Source organism: Lactuca virosa, chromosome 7 (genome assembly GCF_052849685.1).
Source record: "Lactuca virosa cultivar CGN04683 chromosome 7, Lactuca_virosa_CGN04683_v6, whole genome shotgun sequence".
NCBI classification, from domain to species: domain Eukaryota; kingdom Viridiplantae; phylum Streptophyta; class Magnoliopsida; order Asterales; family Asteraceae; genus Lactuca; species Lactuca virosa.
Genome location: NC_136432.1, coordinates 240,263,606 through 240,284,612, shown reverse-complemented (window position 1 = coordinate 240,284,612; position 21,007 = coordinate 240,263,606). Strand labels below are relative to the sequence as shown.

At 38.3% G+C, this 21,007-nt stretch overlaps 1 protein-coding gene across 2 annotated transcripts; it reads right to left on the bottom strand.

Moving 5' to 3' along the window:
* Window positions 1–16,007: 16,007 nt before the first annotated feature.
* On the bottom strand, window positions 16,008–17,344 carry LOC145125538 (uncharacterized). Of its 2 annotated transcripts, XM_079060983.1 has the most exons (3): window positions 17,197–17,344; window positions 16,916–17,079; window positions 16,008–16,826 (listed from the first exon to the last, which is right to left on the bottom strand). In XM_079060983.1, the coding sequence occupies exons 1-3, from the start codon at window positions 17,291–17,293 to the stop codon at window positions 16,212–16,214; spliced, it is 876 nt and encodes a 291-aa protein (XP_078917109.1). In that variant the 5' UTR covers window positions 17,294–17,344; the 3' UTR covers window positions 16,008–16,211. The 2 variants fall into 2 exon arrangements, with proteins under 2 accessions (XP_078917109.1, XP_078917108.1); XM_079060982.1 differs by having other exon boundaries at window positions 16,916–17,344.
* Between the last annotated feature and the right edge of the window lie 3,663 nt (window positions 17,345–21,007).

The following is a 21,007-nucleotide window of genomic DNA, read 5'->3' as shown; positions in this document are numbered from 1 at the left end:
CCGGGGTTTTGCACCCTATTTAAGGAAGCATAAGCCTCCTTTGGCCTCTTTGCAGTCCTTTGAGAACTCAGAAAACCCTAATTCGTGTGGTGTGTCATTCTTGTGTGTGTAAAGCTTTGGAAAGGAGATCTTTTGAGAAGAGGAGCTTGGGGAACAAAAGGCTAGGAGCAAGGAAGTGTGGGAAATCAAAAATCTACGTCACATAGCATCATTTGGAGGTATCAAGTCGTCGCCTTTTCTCCTTTTCCTTTCTAGACCTCTTTTGGTTGAGATCTAGGGTTTTTATGGTTTGGTTAAGAGGGTAATGTGGGATATGAGCTAGATATGAAGTTGTAACTTCAGATCTGTAACCTTCTTGGGTTCTAGAGTCATAAAGCTCCGATTTTGGTCATGTATGAAACCTCTTTGAGTATGAAACCCCCATTGTAAGCTTGGATTTGACATTAAGAGCCTTTGTAGCTATGCATGCACGTAAAGTTTGCAACTTTACATGAAAAGCATGCCTTAGAAGCTTGGATCTGTAGTTTGGAGCCGCTGCATGGCTTAAATGAGTCTGTATGGCAAAAAAGGACCGAAGGGACTCGGCGAGTCGCATGGTCGACTCGGCGAGTCATATGAAGATAGGCATGAACTCGGCGAGTTGGAAGAACAACTCGGCGAGTCCAATGAAGATTGTCGTAGACTCGACGAGTGGATGAACAACTCGGCGAGTCGGATGAGGTTGCCCCAACTTATGTATGCGCGGGGAACTGTCGAGTTGCAGGAAGGAAGCTCGACGAGTGGCCTTAGGGTCTCGATCGTAAACCAAAGGAACTCGACGAGTCACTCAGGTGACTCGGCGAGTGGGTTAGTACTTCAAGGAACTCGGCGAGTAGCCGGGGGTACTCGGCGAGTCGAGGTCAACATGGACTGTTGACCTTGACTGATGACTTTGACTTTGATCAGGATTGATTAGTTGGCTTATGGGTATGATTATACTATGGTAATAGGTGGTGGAGTTTGTAGCAGTGATCCGAGGGTTGAAGTTTATCTACCGAGTCGACATCTGCAAGGTGAGTTATCCTCACTATATCGATAGGGTCTAAGGCACCAAGGCCGGCCCTTTTTAGTTGTTATCGTTATGGTATGCTACATGTGGATATGATCTGTTAGATCAGAATTAGGATAGACAGTATGTTATGCTTTTATGATCCGTAGGGATTGATATGTTAGTGACCTGTTAGGTCAGTGCTCTAGTTATGAGAGATTGCTATGTTTGGTAATCAGTGAGATAGATATGTTTGTTGTTTATATATGCCAGTAAATGTTAGTTATGCGCACATGGTTATTTGCTTGTTGCTTGGGTTGAGGCGGTCCTGCTTTGTGCTGAAGGCCAACACACCCTATGAGCGGTCCGGGAAGACTGTAGGCCCACGCGGCGGTCCAGTCATGCCGAAGGCTCGGTATAGATTCAGTTGGACTCAAGGCCCTGTAGGGCGGTCCATTCAGGCCAATGGCCCAGTATGCATGATGATTGATTGATTATTACGGTTATGGTATTATTAGTGTGGTGTTGGTATTTTGGGGGTAGCTCACTAACCCCTCGGGCTTACAGTTTTCAGTTTATTGTTTCAGGTACTTCAGGAGATCATGGCAAGGCGAAGGCGTGACCGTACCGCTCCTCATCCTTATGATCTGGTTATTGGGACACTCTTATGAATAATGATTCAAAACATTTTTGTAAACAAGTACTATCTGGTTTTTATTTGTGATTGAAAAAGTTTAAATTTGGCGTGAAATTTTTGGATGTTACAAGTTGGTATCAAAGCCTTGGTTTGAGTGAATTGAGGGAAACATACGTGTGGACCCAGTCTCAAATCAAGGAAAATTTTGAAATAAATTCTAAAATGGTTTTCAAAATAAAGGATGGAGGATGCAGAGGGTACGATCAGCCGGAGCTTGTAAGTAAACCCCAAAATACCATACAGTTATTTGATATTATGATATGATAGAACAACATGCTAGTGTTAGGCTAGGAATCTTCAGAAATCACATGATAGAATTGCCTGATTGTATGATGCCTACTAGCCTAGGGTTTCTTGTATATGGAATTGACATCATAACTGTAGGTGTTTAGTGTATACATCACGGCTGTGTATAACCAAGATCTTATAGCCTGAGAATGTCTGATTCGACCCAGTGTAGGAGTGGATATTCGAAAGTCTATCGGGTCCAGCGTTATGTGTGGCTAGCATACACTAGTACTGCAGGGTTGGTGAAAGTTTCATGGATGTGTGGGTTGTGAGGAGCTGTGAGATCAGTTGTGGGATAGGCGATGTTTCCCTAGGAGTAAGGGTTTAGCGCATATTATGTTGATGATAGTGTTAGGGTGTTGTGGTGATACTTGAGACAAATATGGGTAGGTGTGGAAGGTAGTATGGGCCCGTACTACTGAAAGCACAGGACCCATACGCGTAGCAAGGAAGTCACAACCCCTAGGGTTTGTGGGTTTTGGTCTCCCGATATTATGTTATTTATCTGATGACTTGAGTATATATTCAGTATGGTGGTGACGAGACATGTTGCTACTGGATCCAGATCAGGATCAGGATTAGGATCGGGAGACGGAGGGTCAGAGGTGCCGATAGCACCTGAGCCCGTGGTACAGATAGGGACCGAGGAGTTGGATGCGAGGATCCGGGAGATTATGCACGACGAGATTGTCGCAGCATTCCGAGCACAGCTGCCAGAGATGTTTGGGTCGATTAAGACCGCGATGGTTGAGTACTTTGATGAGCGTTATGCAGCTCTAGCAGAGACAGCTGCCGCTGCAGCCACTTCGGCTGTAACTGCGGCAGGGGTTGGAGGAGGAGCCAGCAGGGCTTTCCAGTACCGGGACTTCGATAACACGAAGCCCCCGACGTTTGATGGTACACATGATGCGATCAGGGCTATGAGGTGGTTATCTGACGTGGAGGGATGTTTCTTCACGTGTTCATGTCCTACTGACCATAAGGTCAGGTGTGCCCTGAACCTGCTGAGGCTTGGGGCAAAGGACTGGTGGAGATTGACGACAGGGTCGTACACTGATGATCAGCGAGCTGCTGGTACTTGGGAGAAGTTCCGGGATATGTTCCGCACCCGCTACGTTCCACGCGTTGAGCGGGAGCGGCTTGCTCAGGAGTTTTTGACATTGAGACAGGATGGGGAGTCAGTGATGGAGATCACTCGTATGTTCACGGAGAGGGCTATGTTCTGCCCGGAGTTTGCTTCAGAGCAGTCTCAGATGACTCGTTATCTGAGTATGCTCAAGACTGATATTCAACAGTTTGTTGCTACGCAACGTTGTGAGACTCTTTTGGATCTTCAGGAAGCCGCGAGGCGGCGCAAGTTGGAGATAGAGCTGCAGTTGAAGGAGCAGCGTCAAGTTCCGACACAGTCGCAGCCGGCACCTAAGCGGTCCAAGACCGCTGATACTCGGACCGGGGGTCAGCAGAGCCGCACTTTTGGAAAGTGTGGCAGGGGTCATTCAGGGATTTGTCAAGCAGGAGGTGGTTGCCACAAATATGGCAAGGAGGGGCACTATGCCAGGGACAGTCGCCAGTCCGCCCCTCCAGCAGATATGAGGATTTGTTATCATTTTCATCAGGTTGGTCACGTGAAGACCAACTGCTCGCAGCTCGCCGCCAAGCCGGCGCAGGGATCCGCACCGGCTACTTTGAGGATGGGAGATGGGAGGCCAGTCAAGGTGGAGCCTCCGAAGGCTCAGGGGCGCGCCTTCCAGGTCACGGCCGAGGAGGCCAAGGCAGCATCGGATGTGGTTGATGGGATGTTTCTATTTTCTGTTTCAGTTATTATATTTGTGTTATGCTTATCAGTGGTACCTATGTTTAGGTACGTTTCTAGTAAACTCTTTGCCTGCTTTGGTTTTATTCAACTCGGGGGCAAGTCGGTCGTTTGTATCTTAGACTTTCAGTAGAGAGTTCAGTGTGTCGGTAGATGAGCTTGAGTGTCCGTTGCGAGTTTCGATCGCCAACGAGCACGGGGTTTCTGCTTCTTCGGTCTACCGGGGATGCGAGCTGGAGATTTTCGGGGTATCATTCCCGATAGATTTGATTCCTATTCCCATGGGGGAAGTATGTGTGATCATAGGGATGGATTGGCTCAGCCGGTTTGGTGCCATGATCGACTGTGAGGGATAACGAGTGGCCGTTCGAACCCCAAGTGGGGGAGAACTGGTGGTATATGGTGAGGGCACCAGAGTAGGATCAGTGTTTTGTTCGGCCGCCAGGGCTCGACAGTATATTCAGCACGGACGTCCAGGTTATTTAGCGTGTGTGGTGGACACGCGGGTCAGGGATCAGACTTCAATTTCAGAGGTCCCGGTGGTTAGAGAGTTTGCCGACGTGTTTCCAGAGGAGTTACCTGGAGTGCCTCCGGAGAGGCAGGTGGAGTTCAGGATTGATCTGGTTCCGGGGCGGCCCCTATCGCTAAGGCGCCGTACCGAATGGCACCGCCAGAGATGCAGGAGTTGTCATCTCAGTTGCAGGAGCTGCTGGGTAAGCAGTTTATTCGTCCGAGTAGTTCCCCATGGGGAGCACCGATCCTCTTCGTCAGGAAGAAGGACGGTTCGCACAGGATGTGCATCGACTACAGGGAGTTGAACAAGCTAACGGTGAAGAACCGTTATCCACTCCCAAGGATAGATGATCTTTTCGATCAGCTGCAGGGTGCATCTTGGTTTTCCAAGATCGACTTGAGATACGGGTATCACCAGGTCAGGGTGAGGGAGGAAGACGTGGAGAAGACCACGTTTCGGACTCGTTATGGTCATTATGAGTTCGTGGTGATGCCGTTTGGGCTCACCAACGCACCGGCAGTATTCATGGATTTGATGAATCGGGTCTGCAGACCGATGCTCGATCGCTCGGTCATTGTGCTCATAGATGATATCTTGGTGTATTCCAAGACCCGAGAGCAGCACGAGGAGCAGCTCAGGGAGCTGCTGGAGGTTCTACGACGAGAACGGCTGTATGCCAAGTTCTCGAAGTGTGAGTTTTGGTTACGAGAGGTCCAGTTCCTCGGACATCTCGTTAACCAGGAGGGGATTTTGGTCGACCCGGCCAAAGTCGAGGCGGTTATGCAGTGGGAGATTCCGAAATCTCCCTCCGACATCAGGAGTTTCTTGGGATTAGCAGGGTACTACCGGAGATTTATTCGAGATTTTTCCAAGGTTGCAGTACCCCTCACTCGTCTAACGAGGAAGGGGGTGGATTTCCGGTGGGGCCCTGAGCAACAGAGGGCGTTTGAGACCCTCCGACGATGTTTGTGTGAGGCGCCAGTGTTGACGCTCCCCGAGGGAGTCGAGGATTTCGTAGTATTTTGTGATGCGTCCATCATAGGTCTGGGGGCGGTCCTCATGCAGAGGGGACGAGTGATAGCCTATGCATCGCGGCAGCTGAAGCCGCATGAGACGAGATACCCTACGCACGATCTTGAGTTGTGAGCGGTGGTCTTCGCTCTCAAGATTTGGAGGCATTATCTGTACGGGGTCCGATGTACTATATACATGATTCACAAGAGCTTGAGGCACATCATGGACCAGCCGAACCTGAATATGAGGCAGCGCAGGTGGCTGGATGTAGTCAAGGACTATGATTGTGAGATCCTTTACCATCATGGTAAAGCGAATGTGGTTGTGGACGCTTTGAGCCGCAAGTCAGCTGGGTCTTCTACCCCAGCAAGGTGTATGAGGATAGGGGTGGATTCCCCGCTTGTGAACTTGATTAGGGATGCTCAGGTCAAGGGCATGAGACCAGAGAACTGGAAGATGGAGCGGATTAAGGGCGAGAACGCCCGATTTGTTCAGGATAGCCGCGGATTATTGACCCGACACGATCGGGTTTGGGTTCCGATGTCCGGAGGGGTCTGGCAGACAGTGATGGAGGAGGCTCATAAGTCTCACTTTTCGATACACCCGGGGGCCACCAAGATGTACCGGGATTTGAGTTTGAGCTACTGGTGGCCGTGCATGAAGCGAGAAATCGCTTGGTACGTCGAGAGGTGCTTGACTTGTAGCATGGTCAAGGCCGAGCATCAGAGGCCGCATGGTAAACTGCAGCCCTTGGAGATTCCCATGTGGAAATGGGAACAGATCACGATGGACTTTATTACCAAGTTGCCGAGAGCGGCGAAGGGGCTTGATGCTATATGGGTCATCGTGGATCCATTGACCAAGAGTGCCCATTTCTTGGCCATATGGGAGAGTTCGTCGGCCGAGAGATTGGCCGATATGTACGTCAGCGAGATTGTCTCTCGCCATGGGGTTCCAGTCTCCATTGTCTCCGATCGGGATGTCAGGTTTACTTCCCGTTTTTGGTAGAAGTTCCACGAGGAACTGGGTACGCGGCTGCACTTTAGTACAACATTTCATCCGCAGACCGACGGTCAGAGCGAGCAGACCATTCAGACCCTCGAGGATATGTTGAGGGTGTGTGTTATTGATTTCGGTGAGAGTTGGGATTCTCACCTACCGCTGGCAGAGTTCGCCTACAACAACAACTATCATTCCAGTATCGGCGCCACGCCTTTTGAGCTGTTGTATGCTCGGAGATGTAGAACCCCGGTCTGTTGGGGTAAAGTTGGACGCAGAGAGATGGGTCGGACAGATGTAGTCTTGCAGACTACCGAAAAGTTCCAGCAGATCAGACAGCGGCTGCAGACCGCTCAGAGTCGGCAAAAGAGGTACGTTGATAGACGCCGATCGGATTTAGAGTTTCAGGTTGGTGACATGGTACTTCTGAAGGTCTCGCCCTAGAAGGGTGTGATCCGTTTCAGGAAGAGGGGAAAATTGGGTCCCCGTTATATTGGGGCATTCAGGATTATTGCCAGGGTTGGCAAGGTCGCTTATAGGCTTGAGCTACCGGAGGAGCTCAGCCGAATTCATAGCACGTTCCATGTTTCGCAATTGCGGAAGTGTATTATGGATCAGGATGCAGTAGTATCGATGGATGATATTCAGGTCGATGAGCGCCTGAATTACGTGGAGAGGCCTGTAGCCATCTTGGAAAGGAAGAAGAAGATTTTGCGGAATAAAGAGATACCTTTGGTAAAAGTGCAGTGGGAGCATCGGAGAGGATCCGAGTGGACGTGGGAGCCGGAGACGGAAATGCAGGAGCATTACCCGTCATTGTTTATTCCAGCAGACTTCAAGGGTGAAGTCTAGTTCAAGTGGGGGAGAATTGTAACGCCCCGATTCTCAGGTATTGTTTAAATGAGAATTTAATTGGTTTCAAGGCCTACTCGATGAGTTGGTTGCCCTACTCGTTGAGTAGCAACGGGTTTGGTACGCGTATTTAGTGATCTACTCGCTGAGTCCATGAAGGGACTCGACGAGTAGGAGCTGGCAGAGGAAACCCTAAATCCCGGAGTTTTGCACCATATTTAAGGAAGCATAAGCCTCCTTTGGCCTCTTTGCAGTCCTTTGAGAACTCAGAAAACCCTAATTCGTGTGGTGTGTCATTCTTGTGTGTGTAAAGCTTTGGAGAAAAGAACTTTTGAGAAGAGGAGATTGGGGAACAAAAGGATCGGAGCAAGGAAGTGTGGGAAATCAGAAATCTACCTCACATAGCATCATTTGGAGGTATCAAGTCGTCGCCTTTTCTCCTTTTCCTTTCTAGACCTCTTTTGGTTGAGATCTAGGGTTTTTATGGTTTGGTTAAGAGGGTAATGTGGGATATGAGCTAGATCTGAAGTTGTAACTTCAGATCTGTAACCTTCTTGGGTTCTAGAGTCATAAAGCTCCGATTTTGGTCATGTATGAAACCTCTTTGAGTATGAAACCCCCATTGTAAGCTTGGATTTGACATTAAGAGCCTTTGTAGCTATGCATGCACGCAAAGTTTGCAACTTTACGTGAAAAGCATGCCTTAGAAGCTTGGATCTATAGTTTGGAGCCGCTGCATGGCTGAAATGAGTCTGTATGGAAAAAAAGGACTGAAGGGACTCGGCGAGTCATATGAAGATAGGCATGAACTCGGCGAGTTGGAAGAACAACTCGGCGAGTCCAATGAAGAATGTCGTAGACTCGACGAGTGGATGAACAACTCGGCGAGTCGGATGAGGTTGCCCCAACTTATGTATGCGCGGGTAACTGTCGAGTTGCAGGAAGGAAGCTCGACGAGTGGCCTTAGGGTCTCGATCGTAAACCAAAGGAACTCGACGAGTCACTCAGGTGACTCGGCGAGTGGGTTAGTACTTCAAGGAACTCGGCGAGTAGCCGGGGGTACTCGGAGAGTGGGTTAGTACTTCAAGGAACTCGGCGAGTAGCCAGGGGTACTCAGCGAGTCGAGATCAACATGGACTGTTGACCTTGACTGATGACTTTGACTTTGACCAGGATTGATTAGTTGGCTTATGGGTATGATTATACTATGGTAATAGGTGGTGGAGTTTGTAGCAGTGATCCGAGGGTTGAAGTTTATCCACCGAGTCGACATCTGCAAGGTGAGTTATCCTCACTATATCGATAGGGTCTAAGGCACCAAGGCCGTCCCTTTTTAGTTGTTATCGTTATGGTATGCTACATGTGGATATGATCTGTTAGATCAGAATCAGGATAGACAGTATGTTATGCTTTTATGATCCGTAGGGATTGATATGTTAGTGACCTGTTAGGTCAGTGCTCTAGTTATGAGAGATTGCTATGTTTGGTAATCAGTGAGATAGATATGTTTGTTGTTTGTATATGCCAGTAAATGTTAGTTATGACCACATGGTTATTTGCTTGTTGCTTGGGTTGAGGCGGTCCTGCTTTTGTGTTGAAGGCCAACACACCCTATGAGCGGTCCGGGAAGACTGTAGGCCCACGCGGCGGTCCAGTCATGCCGAAGGCTCGGTATAGATTCAGTTGGACTCAAGGCCCTGTAGGGCGGTCCATTCAGGCCAATGGCCCAGTGTGGTGTTGGTATTTTGGGGGTAGCTCACTAAGCCCTCGGGCTTACAGTTTTCAGTTTATTGTTTCAGGTACTTCAGGAGATCATGGCAAGGCGAAGGCGTGACCGTACCGCTCCTCATCCTTATGATCTGGTTATTGGGACACTCTGATGAATAATGATTGAAAACATTTTTGTAAACAAGTTCTATCTGGTTTTTATTTGTGATTGAAAAAGTTTAAATTTGGCGTGAAATTTTTGGATGTTACACAATTCGGAAGAGGGATGCCGTAATCCAATTGTAAATTATTTGAAGGTAGGTAAATGACGATTTACCAATTCCACAATGAAAACGAAATTTTAAAATGAATTAGGTTTTTAAATGAATTGAAATTCCTAGATCTTTGAGATTCATTGAACTATTCAATGGAATGTTTAATCTCGATTATGCCCTTCAAATTTATGACTGGGATATCGAGGATCACAAATAAGGTGTGAATAACCATGCAAATTAGCTTGGTAATCTCGTTGCCATTTACCACCTAATCAATGTGCCGGTTAACCACACACGCTCCATTAATCAATGATAATTTACGAGCTACCCATTGCCAGTGTTTGTTAGGCCAAGTTAGTGTGGCGGTTAACCACACACGCTCCACTAATGACTTGACAAAGTGCAATGTGCAATTTCATGGATAAGCATCAAATTCACATTTTCCAAAAGTAACTAAGATTTGGGAATTTGTAAAACATTTAGTTACTTTATATTTATCATTTACTTATTAATGAGGAATTAATGTCCTATCCTACCCGTCGGCTAACGAACCTCCACCAATCAAGGAAGCGGTGGGTGAAAGTGGACACCCATTCAACCTCCATTTTATAGGCAGTTTCCTTATACCCCCCTTATAGATCGGCTTCGTGAATGATGCCTACTAACGGTAAGACTGACTGTTCTTATACATATATAATATTAGACTTTTAATTTTATATAGTATAAGGGTGTATTTTAAACTTTTAAAAATACTATGGTTTTAGAATTTAATATTTCAAAATTAAACTTTTAATCAAATTTTAAATTCCAAAACTAAATGGCGTAATTTGAAACTTTTCAAAATTACTAGATCAAATTTTAAATAATTAAATTAAGGAAATAATTTTGTCATTATCTTAAAATTTGACCAAATCAATCTTATTTGATAAGGAAATCAGATTACCATGCAAAAAATTCAATTTAAGGCATTAAAAACGAATTTTGGTAATTATCCTAATCCAAACAAGATTTGAAAATCGAAAAATCAGGCATGTGACGAGTCAACTCGTCAAGTCAGGCTATGAACTCGTCGAGTAGACCCAACTCGTCGAGTTCCGCATTGAACTCGTCGAGTTGCGCTAACAGATTGTGAATCTGCTTTGCTTTCTGCTTTGGACAGTTCATCAATGCATCAAATTCAATAGAAAAACATCCTAGGCTCTGATACCACTAACGAGTTTTGAGCATAACAACATCCTATGTGTTCATGCAACCCTAATTGCTTTGGATCTAAGTTTTTCACTAATTGAACATGCAAAAGAAATTCCAAAGCAATAACCCTAGATCTAGCATATACAATTCGAAATTCACATAAGAAAAGGGTTATGAAGATTACCTTGCTTGTTATATAGCAATAACAAGAATTCCTAGCTTGATCTTGACCTTTGAAAACTTAGTGCTTCAAATGCTGCACCTCTAATGACTCACAAACACTTATAGCAAGAGAATGAGAAGGAGAGAGGAGAAAAATCTTAGAGTTTTCGCTAGGGTTTCTTCAAGGAAGCAGTGGCCAAAAATACAAGACATGGGGTCTTTAAATAGCTGGTGAGTTATTAGGGTTTCTGGAGGAAACCCTAATTTCTTGCTTAGGGCTTAAGCAACCCATGGACCCTCCACTAGGAAGCCTTGGACGAATTCTATAGGGCCTCCTTATAGATTTCATCCACTCCATTCCAAAGGAGTCCAACAACCCAGTTTTGCAACTATCAATGATTTGCAAAACAGCCCCATACTTTTAATCAGTTCCTTTAATCCCAAAATTAATTCCAAATTAATTTCTGACTAAATACTAATTAAATAATATGATTTCTAATTAATATATTATTCTCATAATATATTAATAAATTAGTTATTAACCTCTCTCTCCATAAGTCATCCTGTCAAGTTGCTAAAGTGAAGGCAACCCAAAAGGACCATGCTACTATCAAATCAAGTTCATACCAATTATAGTTATGAGATTAGACACCTAATCCAACATACTTTTGGTAGTAGGTATTGAATTAAGACTGTCATGAATTGTTTGTAGATTGGACATTGCGTACGGATTGCTGCAATATGCATGAGTACATGGAAATATAAATTTAAGTATTGGATAAACCCACACTTAGAATTACTTCATGGATTCAATCACAAGTAAATCTAAGACGATAATATATTCTCTTCTTCAAACATAGATACATAAGTTGTAATTTGCAAGTCAGATATGCATTGGTATTACATAAATGCATCAGTAACTTGATGTTATAAAAAGTGGTGTCATGTGCGATTTGATGAGTAAGGGATATAATTATGTAGTCAACGTTTATTCGTTCCTTTTGCCTTAACAGGAAAAACAATATATTTGGGCCCCTCAGTGATTTGAGTTGATCTATAAGAACCAGGCCTGGTCCAGTCTAAATTGATGTGTTTGATCTTGTAGTATGAATTTGATCATAAAATCAGAGATCGAGAAACACATAAATGGACATGAGGTTGATCTTTAATCCATGATTATGTTCATACGATATATTGTAAAACGAAGGAATAGCTGATCGCTTATCTTAGGGCCAACGTTTGATTTAAATCAGAGTTCGGAAGTGGATTTGGAAAGCATACTTTGCTGTTTGGTTCAAGGTTATTCTTGCAATTGTAGTTATAGACTTATCCAAGTCGGAGACTATTGGATTAAGGTGTCTAAGCTCAAACTAAGTCATTTTTGGGTTGCCCTCATAACCAGAAATAGCTAGAAATGATGTTGGGAGAGAGAAAATAAATGATTTGTTGATATATTATTTGATTAATATATTAATTAGAAATATATAAATGATTTCTTAATTTATTATTTTATTAATAAATTAATATGAGATCAATAGTTAAATAATTGATTTGTTAATTTATATGATTAATAAATTAATATGAAATCAATGAGAATTAATTAATTATTAATCACAATTAATCTTGAATTAATTCGGGATTGATTAAGATTAATTAAATGTGTAAGTGGTGAATTATAATTGTCAATAGTGGAACAAAGGAAACAATCCTAAAACCATCCATGGTATGAATAGTTTTGGAGGAATTCCTTGGGTTTCTGGAAGCCTCCTAGTTGCAGATAAAGAAAAGATTTGAACTGAGATTAAATATATTATTTAATCAATTCAAATTTGGATTCATCTGCAAGTTACCTAAACTATAAATAAGATTCCTTAGCTTGCAAATTTCGTTCATGACATTCCTAAGAAGCAAATGAACGAAATTTACTTTTCCTTCCTCTCTCTCATCTTCATTGTAGGGTTTCTAGTAGGGATGAGCATAGGCGGTTACTCGGCCAAATTTGCTGGAACCAGAACCAGCGGTTCCTAGGATGTACGAACCAGATCTGGAACCGGCTACGTCAGTTCCTAAGATTTTAGAACTGCTCCCGGAACCGCCGGAATCGGTTCCGGTTCCATGTACCCGGCGTCTATTTTTTTAAAAATAATAATCACAAAAATTATATGATAAAGCTATTTGTATAGACTTTCGCTGTGTATATTTTAAAGAGAATAAGGTTGGTTTGTTGCGGTTAGAAAAAATGTCACGTTCCCAAAATTCCATGCATTCCAAGACTTCCAGTACTATTAAATAAAGTTTGATTATTGTTGTAAATGGTGTAATTAAAAACTAGTGAGAAAAGAGACACTTTCTTTTTGATGCCAGTGTGAGGACGCAAGCCACAAAATGGCAAAACAGATGCTATATGTTTTTCTACAAAATAAATTCTGTTTATGCATAGTTTATAATTCATTTGCAGTTTGACATTATATATATATATATATATATATATATATATATATATATATAAACCGGTTCCGACGGGTACCAGGCGGGTAGCGGTTCCAAAAAAATAAGAACCGGAATCGTCAGTTCTGAGTTGGATCCGGTTTCGAAAGCGCGTATTCGATTCTGATGCTCATCCCTAGTTTCTAGGGTTTTTGGTGTCAACCATTAGAGACATCATACTTTTGGTGCTTGCTTTCTAAAGATCAAGAAGGATTCAAAGAATTGTTTGCTATAACAATTCAAAATGTATGTAACCCTAATCTATCGCTTATAGCTAGGTTTCCTTAAGTTTCATAATATGTTACTATTAATGTGAAGACATAGATCCTTAGGTTACACGTACCCTTAAGTGTTAAGAGAATTTCCGCAAGTACATAGAATTTGTAACCTTAAAATTCCATCACAAATTTGTTTGGACAAGTGATGAATTAGAAAGCAACGAAGAGCTGGAGGCTAGAATGATAGTTAGTTTTAGTAACTAACAAGGTGAGTAATCACATTTCTTTCTAGATAAATATTATCTAAATGCATTGTTATTATAATATTATGTTAATCTCATGGTTATGTTATGTATTTAGAACCTATATGGTTCTTTGTGGTTAGAAGTTAGAGGTGAATTGGTATGGTTAATGTTATATGTAATAACCTAAAATTTAAAGAGAGTTGACTTTTAGTCATCTATTGATCAAAAGGGCAAAATGGTCATTAATGAGAACTTAGTGAGAATATGAAGTTGTGACTTCATGAAAATAGCCAAAATAAGTTTAAGTATCTTATAAGAGGTAAGTTGAGTAAGTTAAGAGAAAGAATGCATGAGAAGATGCATTTTCGTTTAAAGGGTAAAATGGAAAATTCTATGCATTTTCTTCTCATCTATATAGAGAAAATTCCACCTCTTCTTCATTCCTTATTTGTACCAATGGGTAACTTGAAAAATGTATTCTTCTACGACAAGACTTCGGTTCATCATATTTGGTTTTGTGTAGTTACGATGGATTATTCTCCGACTTGATCATCATCGAGTAAATGTAAGAGAGCATGTGGTTTACTTATAGCAACACATCGAGGGATAAGATATGAACAATGAGACTTACTGTATTACCCATTTGGGTCACTACCAACGCAAAGAAAGATAAATTGTAGTGTTATCGGACAAAAGAGAAGGTACATGCGTGAGTTTCTCCGACTATGCACGAACTGTTGCGACTGTGTGTTTCTCTAATGAGTTGGTATATCCAATTAATGCAAACTACCGAGAGAAAAGAGAGTGACAATGGTTTTTCTGATGAGTTGTTTATACCTTTTCTGGTGACTAAACGGAGAGGGGAAGAGAAATGAGACATAAATAAGAGATACAATGATCTTTGTGGTAGATGGTATTACTATGAGAATGAAGAACGAATAAAAATAAGAAACCAAGGTCCAAGAGAGTGACAAATAAAAGTGGGCCGGTAGAGGATTGATGTGTGTCTCTCTGTGTGTTTTAATCTTATACATAAATTAAAGAAGAAAACATAGAGAGAAAGAGAGAGGAGGTGACCCCTTTCTTATTTTTTACTTATTAAAATATATAAATAAGTATTAGATTTAAAGAAATAAAAATGAAAAATAAATACCCCAAGAGTATTACACTCATTTTAATATACGGAGAAACAAATACGCAACGAAACTAGCTCAAAAAAACCACCAATCTAAAAAAGTAAGTGTTTGAACAAAAACTCAGAAAAAATACATACCACATAAACCATTTTTACAATTTTATCAATAAAAAAACATACATCTAATTTACGAATATAGTTGTAATATATAGGTTTGTAGTAAATAATGCATTTTGATATAAAAAAGTTATCTCCTTTACCTACTAAACTTAAACATACACAAAATAAAAAATATGTCCACAAAACACGGTCATATTTATTTGGATAAATACATCATCTGAATACAAAAACATATACATAATCTTATACATAAACATTTGGATTAATACATAATTTTGAGATTTTTCGGTTTTTTAATGAGAATGTTGTGACTTCATTGTTATAACATAAATGACGTGTTCGCTACGAAACATTTGAGAGCGTTTGAGAGCTTCTTGCGTTTAACAAAACACTCTGTTTTGAACAGAAGGCCTCGTTCGACACTACAAGCTTCTAGCGTTTAGTTTAAACAAAACGTTTCAAATCCAAATGCTACTTCATGTATTGTTTAACAACACGCTACAAGCTAACCGTTACCAGCTAATTTTGCCGAACAAACCCAAAATATATATAAACAACACTTACATATATAAAGGAAGGAGGAGGATCAAAATATAAAATATGAATAATGAAAGTAAATAGATTATATCAATCATTGACCTTTTCTTTCTCATTTTCAAAATTTAAAAGGAATAAAAATAATATATATATATATATATATATATATATATATATATATATATATATATATATATATATATATATATATATATATATCAATGTCGGATATGAAAATTTATCAAGGGACCATTCGAATTCTTATTGGAATTCGAAAAATCAAATATTCAAATTTTAGATAATTACGTTTCAATTTTTATATTTTCAGATTTAGATATTTTTAAACACTTCATAACTATTTTATATAAAAATATTTGAGTCTAATTTTTCAATGCCTTGTGGCACACATGTAAAACTTGTGCTTTCTTTGAAGCTAACATTTGTCATGATATTATATTCTCGTTGTCTCCTAACTTGTATGCAAATCTCTTTAACTTTCCTTCAAAGAGATGAATCACGTCCCCTTCCAATTTTTATTTATTTATTTATGAATTTATGTCATATCATAACATATAGTAGGGTCATTATAGTACTGTATTCAAATAAGTAAATTCTAGAAGGACCTAACAGCCCGTAAAGAGAAAAACAATTGAATGGAAAACTTCCCATCATTTGATGTTCTTCATTTTACAAATCAACTTATAGCAATGCTTTTTCAGGTAAAACTTGTCGAAACCATAATAATGTATAACTTTCCAAGCATGATACACAGATATTTATAACAGCTGTTTTTTATACAAGAAAGTTGTCCTTCTGGTCTTTTGCACTATAGATATAGCTACACAAGTCTATAATTTTTGTGGGAGCTAAAGTCTAAAAGTATCAAACTTGAATATATGTCCCTTTTGAAGGGCCAAAAATTACTCAAGCCTAAACATCTGAGGTATGAATACATAAATCTGAGAGTTTCTTCCTACTTTCAACAATTTCATCAAAAAAATCATCAAGTTGCACAATCATATTCTCAATTCCATATTGCAACCCTCCAACACAACTCTTTAAATTTTCAACCCTCTCACTTATATCAAATCCCATTTCACACCCTATAACTCTATCCAACTTTGTTTGCAACTCATCCATGGCATATCCCGTATTGCGAAACTCATATAGTAAAATACCATTTTGCCCCTCTCCGCAATCCTTCACTCTCTCCATCAATCTTGTTGCCGAGACCATAAAACTTGTCTCAGAAACCGTATGATTTACATTATAACAAGTGGTATTCATGTTGGACAAAGAGGAAAAACTTGAATCATTGGAGCAATAAGCTAGGCCATTAACCATGATCTTAAAAAGTAATGAGCTTATGTTTTTTAATGCATATAGTGCTCCTCTAAAGCCATTGAACCCATTAAACTTTGATTGGATTAATACACTTTCATCGAATTGCATCATTAATGGTTTAATTCTTGTCTCTATTAAGCTCTTGTTTTCTTCCTCCAATCTAACTCTCTCCCTTTGGCAACGGTTGATCGCTCTAGACACCTGAAATATTCAAATCTAAGTGATTAATTCAAAATAGTGCTAACGAGGCCTATAGGAACACAAGTAGTCTAGAATTTGTACAACTTTACCTCACGTGCGAGTTGTGGATTGGAGTCAATGTTTTCAAGGATAGAAGGCATGTTCACCCCCATGGAACAATAGTTTTCCATGTTTGAAATGCATGACTTTAAGACATGACATACTTCCCAAAGGCGTTCACTCTCATCCATATACTCATCAAGCCATTTTTCGCCTACAGGCAAGTGTAGTTTGTGAACCAAAAGAATCAGTTGATTATGGAAAGATTGGAGGGATGAGAAGACAAGTTGTAGGAAGTGGATGGAAATGAAGTTTTGAGAATGGAAAGAACCGTAAAGATCGTCAAGACTGTGAGTGAGAAAGTTGTAGAAGCCATTGACGGAATCTGTGGTGGTGGAGGAGGAGGAAGAAGAAGAATGATGCATCATGAGCTGGTGGAATTTAAAACAAGGGAAGGTCTGTAATAAAAAGTGAGTAAAAGATAGGAGGTCAGGTTTAAATATGATGAAAAGAGAAGGCTGTTGGGTACAATTATAGGTGTTTCTAATGGAGTAGTGGGGATGATTAGAAATCTACCACTTTATTCTTTAATGTTGGAGAACTGTACATGAGAACTTTTGATATATATTGAAAATTAGGGATTTTTATTAATTATTACTGATTATTACTACATCGAAATGTTATAATTTTCAGAAAGGAAAAATATAACCTTTGTTTACGCATTTGATAGAAAATTGAAGATTTTTGTGTTTGAGCATTTTCCTGTGAATATATATATATATATATATATATATATATATATATATATATATATATATATATATATATATATATATATATATATAGGGGATAAGGAATATACATTACAGCTCCACCTAAGCTTAGGTACTAAACTTCTAAAATATGTCGTTTTAACATGCTAAATATACCCGGTTTGGTTTCACTTGGTAAATATATATCATCCTCCACAACATTTCTTTCTTTCATTATCGTTTTATCATCTCTGTTTTCTTTCCTCAATTATCGTTTATTACTTCACCCAAGTGAACATTACTAAACCCTAAACCTAAACCCTAAACCCCAAATTTAAACCCTAAACCCTAAATCTAAACCCTAAACCCTAAACCCTAAACCTAAACACTAAACCCTAAATCTAAACCCTAAACCTAAACCTAAACCCTAAACCCTAAACCCTAAATCTAAACCATAAACCCTAAACCCTAAACCCTATTGTGTCGATCTTAAATTTACATCTTGAAGTATTAATCGTGAATCCATTAACCGTAATCTTTATATAGTAAAACAATGTATTTTCAAGAGGTTTAGTACCTAAGCTTAGGTGGGGCTGTAATGTATATTCCCTTTTCCCATATATATATATATATATATATATATATATATATATATATATATATATATATATATATATATATAAAATGAGGTTCAATAGAGAAACATAATTAACCAAGGAATCAATCTTTTTTTTCAATATTTAAAGTTTGTTTTTTTAAAAAAAAAAAAACTAAAAATATAGAAATTCATAACTTTTATATTTTTTTCCAATGATATCAAATTCGATAAAAAAATATCGTCAAACTCACAGTGTGAATCTGAATTCACACGGTGAACTCGAAAAATATATAATTTATTTTTTAACATTCACAATGTGAAGTTATTAATTTAGAAATTTTTAGTTTTTTTTCGATAAACAATAAGCTTTAAAACTTGAAAAAAAATTGATTTATTGGATAAACAATAATTATGGCTCTCTATTGAATTTTTTTTTCTCTCTATATGGAACTTGTGAGGCGTGTGTGTGTGTATATATATATATATATATATATATATATATATATATATATATATATATATATATATATATATATATATATATATATATTATGACAAATACTATATAAAAAAACATTTTAGTTCGTATATTTTTTGATTTAAGTCATTTACCATCTTTGATTTACTAATAAGAAATTGATTCTCTAAAAGGCTTCCAGCCTAGCTAGGTTAGATTTGTTATTCTAGAAAAATAATGATTATTTAATAAATGATCATATAGGTTTTCTGGTAACTTGCTTAACCACAAAAGTTTAAATTATACAAAAGCCATTATAGTATTAACAAAATTCAGTTTAACCACCTGAAGAATATTTTATGATTTAACTATATAAATTTTAATATAAAAAAAACTGTAACCGCGCATAAGAGGTTTTTCCAGTTATATCAGCGATTTTTAACGTTTTAAAAAAAATATTTTATTATTAACAAAATTTTAAATATGTATCTAAAGACATATGAAACATAATCATATAGAGAAATTCTTGCTTTCTTGGTATATTATTTCAACAAAGCAAATGGAAAAAGAACGTTACAAGTAAATGGAAAGAGAGAAAATGAAATGATAAATTGCTTCATCTAGTCCACATATGTCTAATCATTCTTTCATTTTTGACACACATATATAAGTTAGAGAACCATAGCACCGCCTACAAAAGTCAAAATCTATTAATTGTATTTAATTACCGTTCAAAATAATAGGAGATCATTAAAATATATTTATGGTCATGAACATATGTATATATAGATAACTTGTTGCAAAATTAATATTCATAATTAAACATTTATACAGAAACTCATAATTAGCCAAGTTCATAAACGTTCATTTATGAAAATTTATACAAAAAACATAAGTTGAACAAATATATACCTTAATGTTCATAATTGAACATTCATATTTGTCTACGTTCATAAATGAACATTTACACAAAGTCATACAGGTCATACAAAATCATGCGTGTTCATAACTGAATATTTATCCAACTTATAAATGTTCTATATTCAACCTTTGTTACATTTCTATCATTTATACGTGAACAATTATTAAAGTTCATAGATGAACATTGGAAAATATATGAACGTTCATTAATATTTATTACTGAACATGTATATACATGTATAGATCATATATACATAAATATTCATAAGTGAACATGTATGAATGTTCAAATATGAATAAATTTCTATAAACGAACATATGTTCATTCCCGAATAAATTTTCATAAATGAAAAATGTATGACCATCTATAATCATCACAAATAAAGATTTATTCATAAATGAACACTTATTAAGAAATTAACAATTATTCAGAAACCCATAAAATTAATCATGTTCATAGGTGAACATGTATGAAAGTGATAACTATCACAAGATGAACATTTATTCATAAATGAATTTTTATACAAAACTCAAAATTTTAATGAACAAATCGATTAATAAACATATGTTCATAACTGAATATTTATACAAAAAATTTGGATGTGCCTCTGTTGATAACTTAACATTTATACAAAAACTTATTCATGAATGAACATTTACACAAAAACCAATAAATGTAACTGCAAGTAAAGAACAAGTGAGAATCCAACTTGCAACCGACCAATAAAAAGAATCCAACTTTGAACCGAGATAATTCCACCAATTTTTTTTTTCGCTTCTATAACAATGTTTAAAAAAAATAGAAAAAAATAGAAATACAAGATGACCAAATGATCAAATAATCATAACAAAGAACATATAATTTACAGCCTCATTAATCACAAGAACATATGAATAACCCAAATTGAAAATAAGAATGCATCAAAAGATCCAAGATTCAATAACAACAATGAGATGAACAAATTTGAGAAAAATCACAAACAAGCATTCAAATTTACAATGATTGTACATAATACACATCCGTCTTTACTTTCACTTGCTAAACAAAGAAGATTCATGTTTACTTGGTAATTTTGACCTTGAAATGCATACAAATAGTTGAAGCAAAAGGAATAACAATCGGTTGTGTAAAATTCTACCAACAAGTTAAAAACAAAAGGATTTCTATTTAATTAATAAAACCATTCATTGTATTTAATAAACTAACAATCCATTCTAGAAATTCCACTAATCATCCAATCGAGCCACAAAGAAATAGGAAAATAAATCAAAAAGGGATCTGAATACTCATATTCACTTGTTAATTCAGGCGATATCGCCAAATGATTCAGAAGAAAGAAATCAACAATGTCAGGTTTACAAATACGATTAAGGGTTCGATTGAAATCAATCAAGAATAATAAGAAAATGAAAT

What these genes read in the sequence shown, in the direction of transcription:
- LOC145125538 (XM_079060982.1), bottom strand. Translation starts at nt 17,293, where the DNA reads ATGATGCATCATTCTTCTTCTTCCTCCTCCTCCACCACCACAGATTCC. An exon ending in ATCCACAACTCGCACGTGAG is followed by an intron (nt 16,827 to 16,915) that starts GTAAAGTTGTAC and finishes TGAATATTTCAG; the next exon opens with GTGTCTAGAGCGATCAACCG.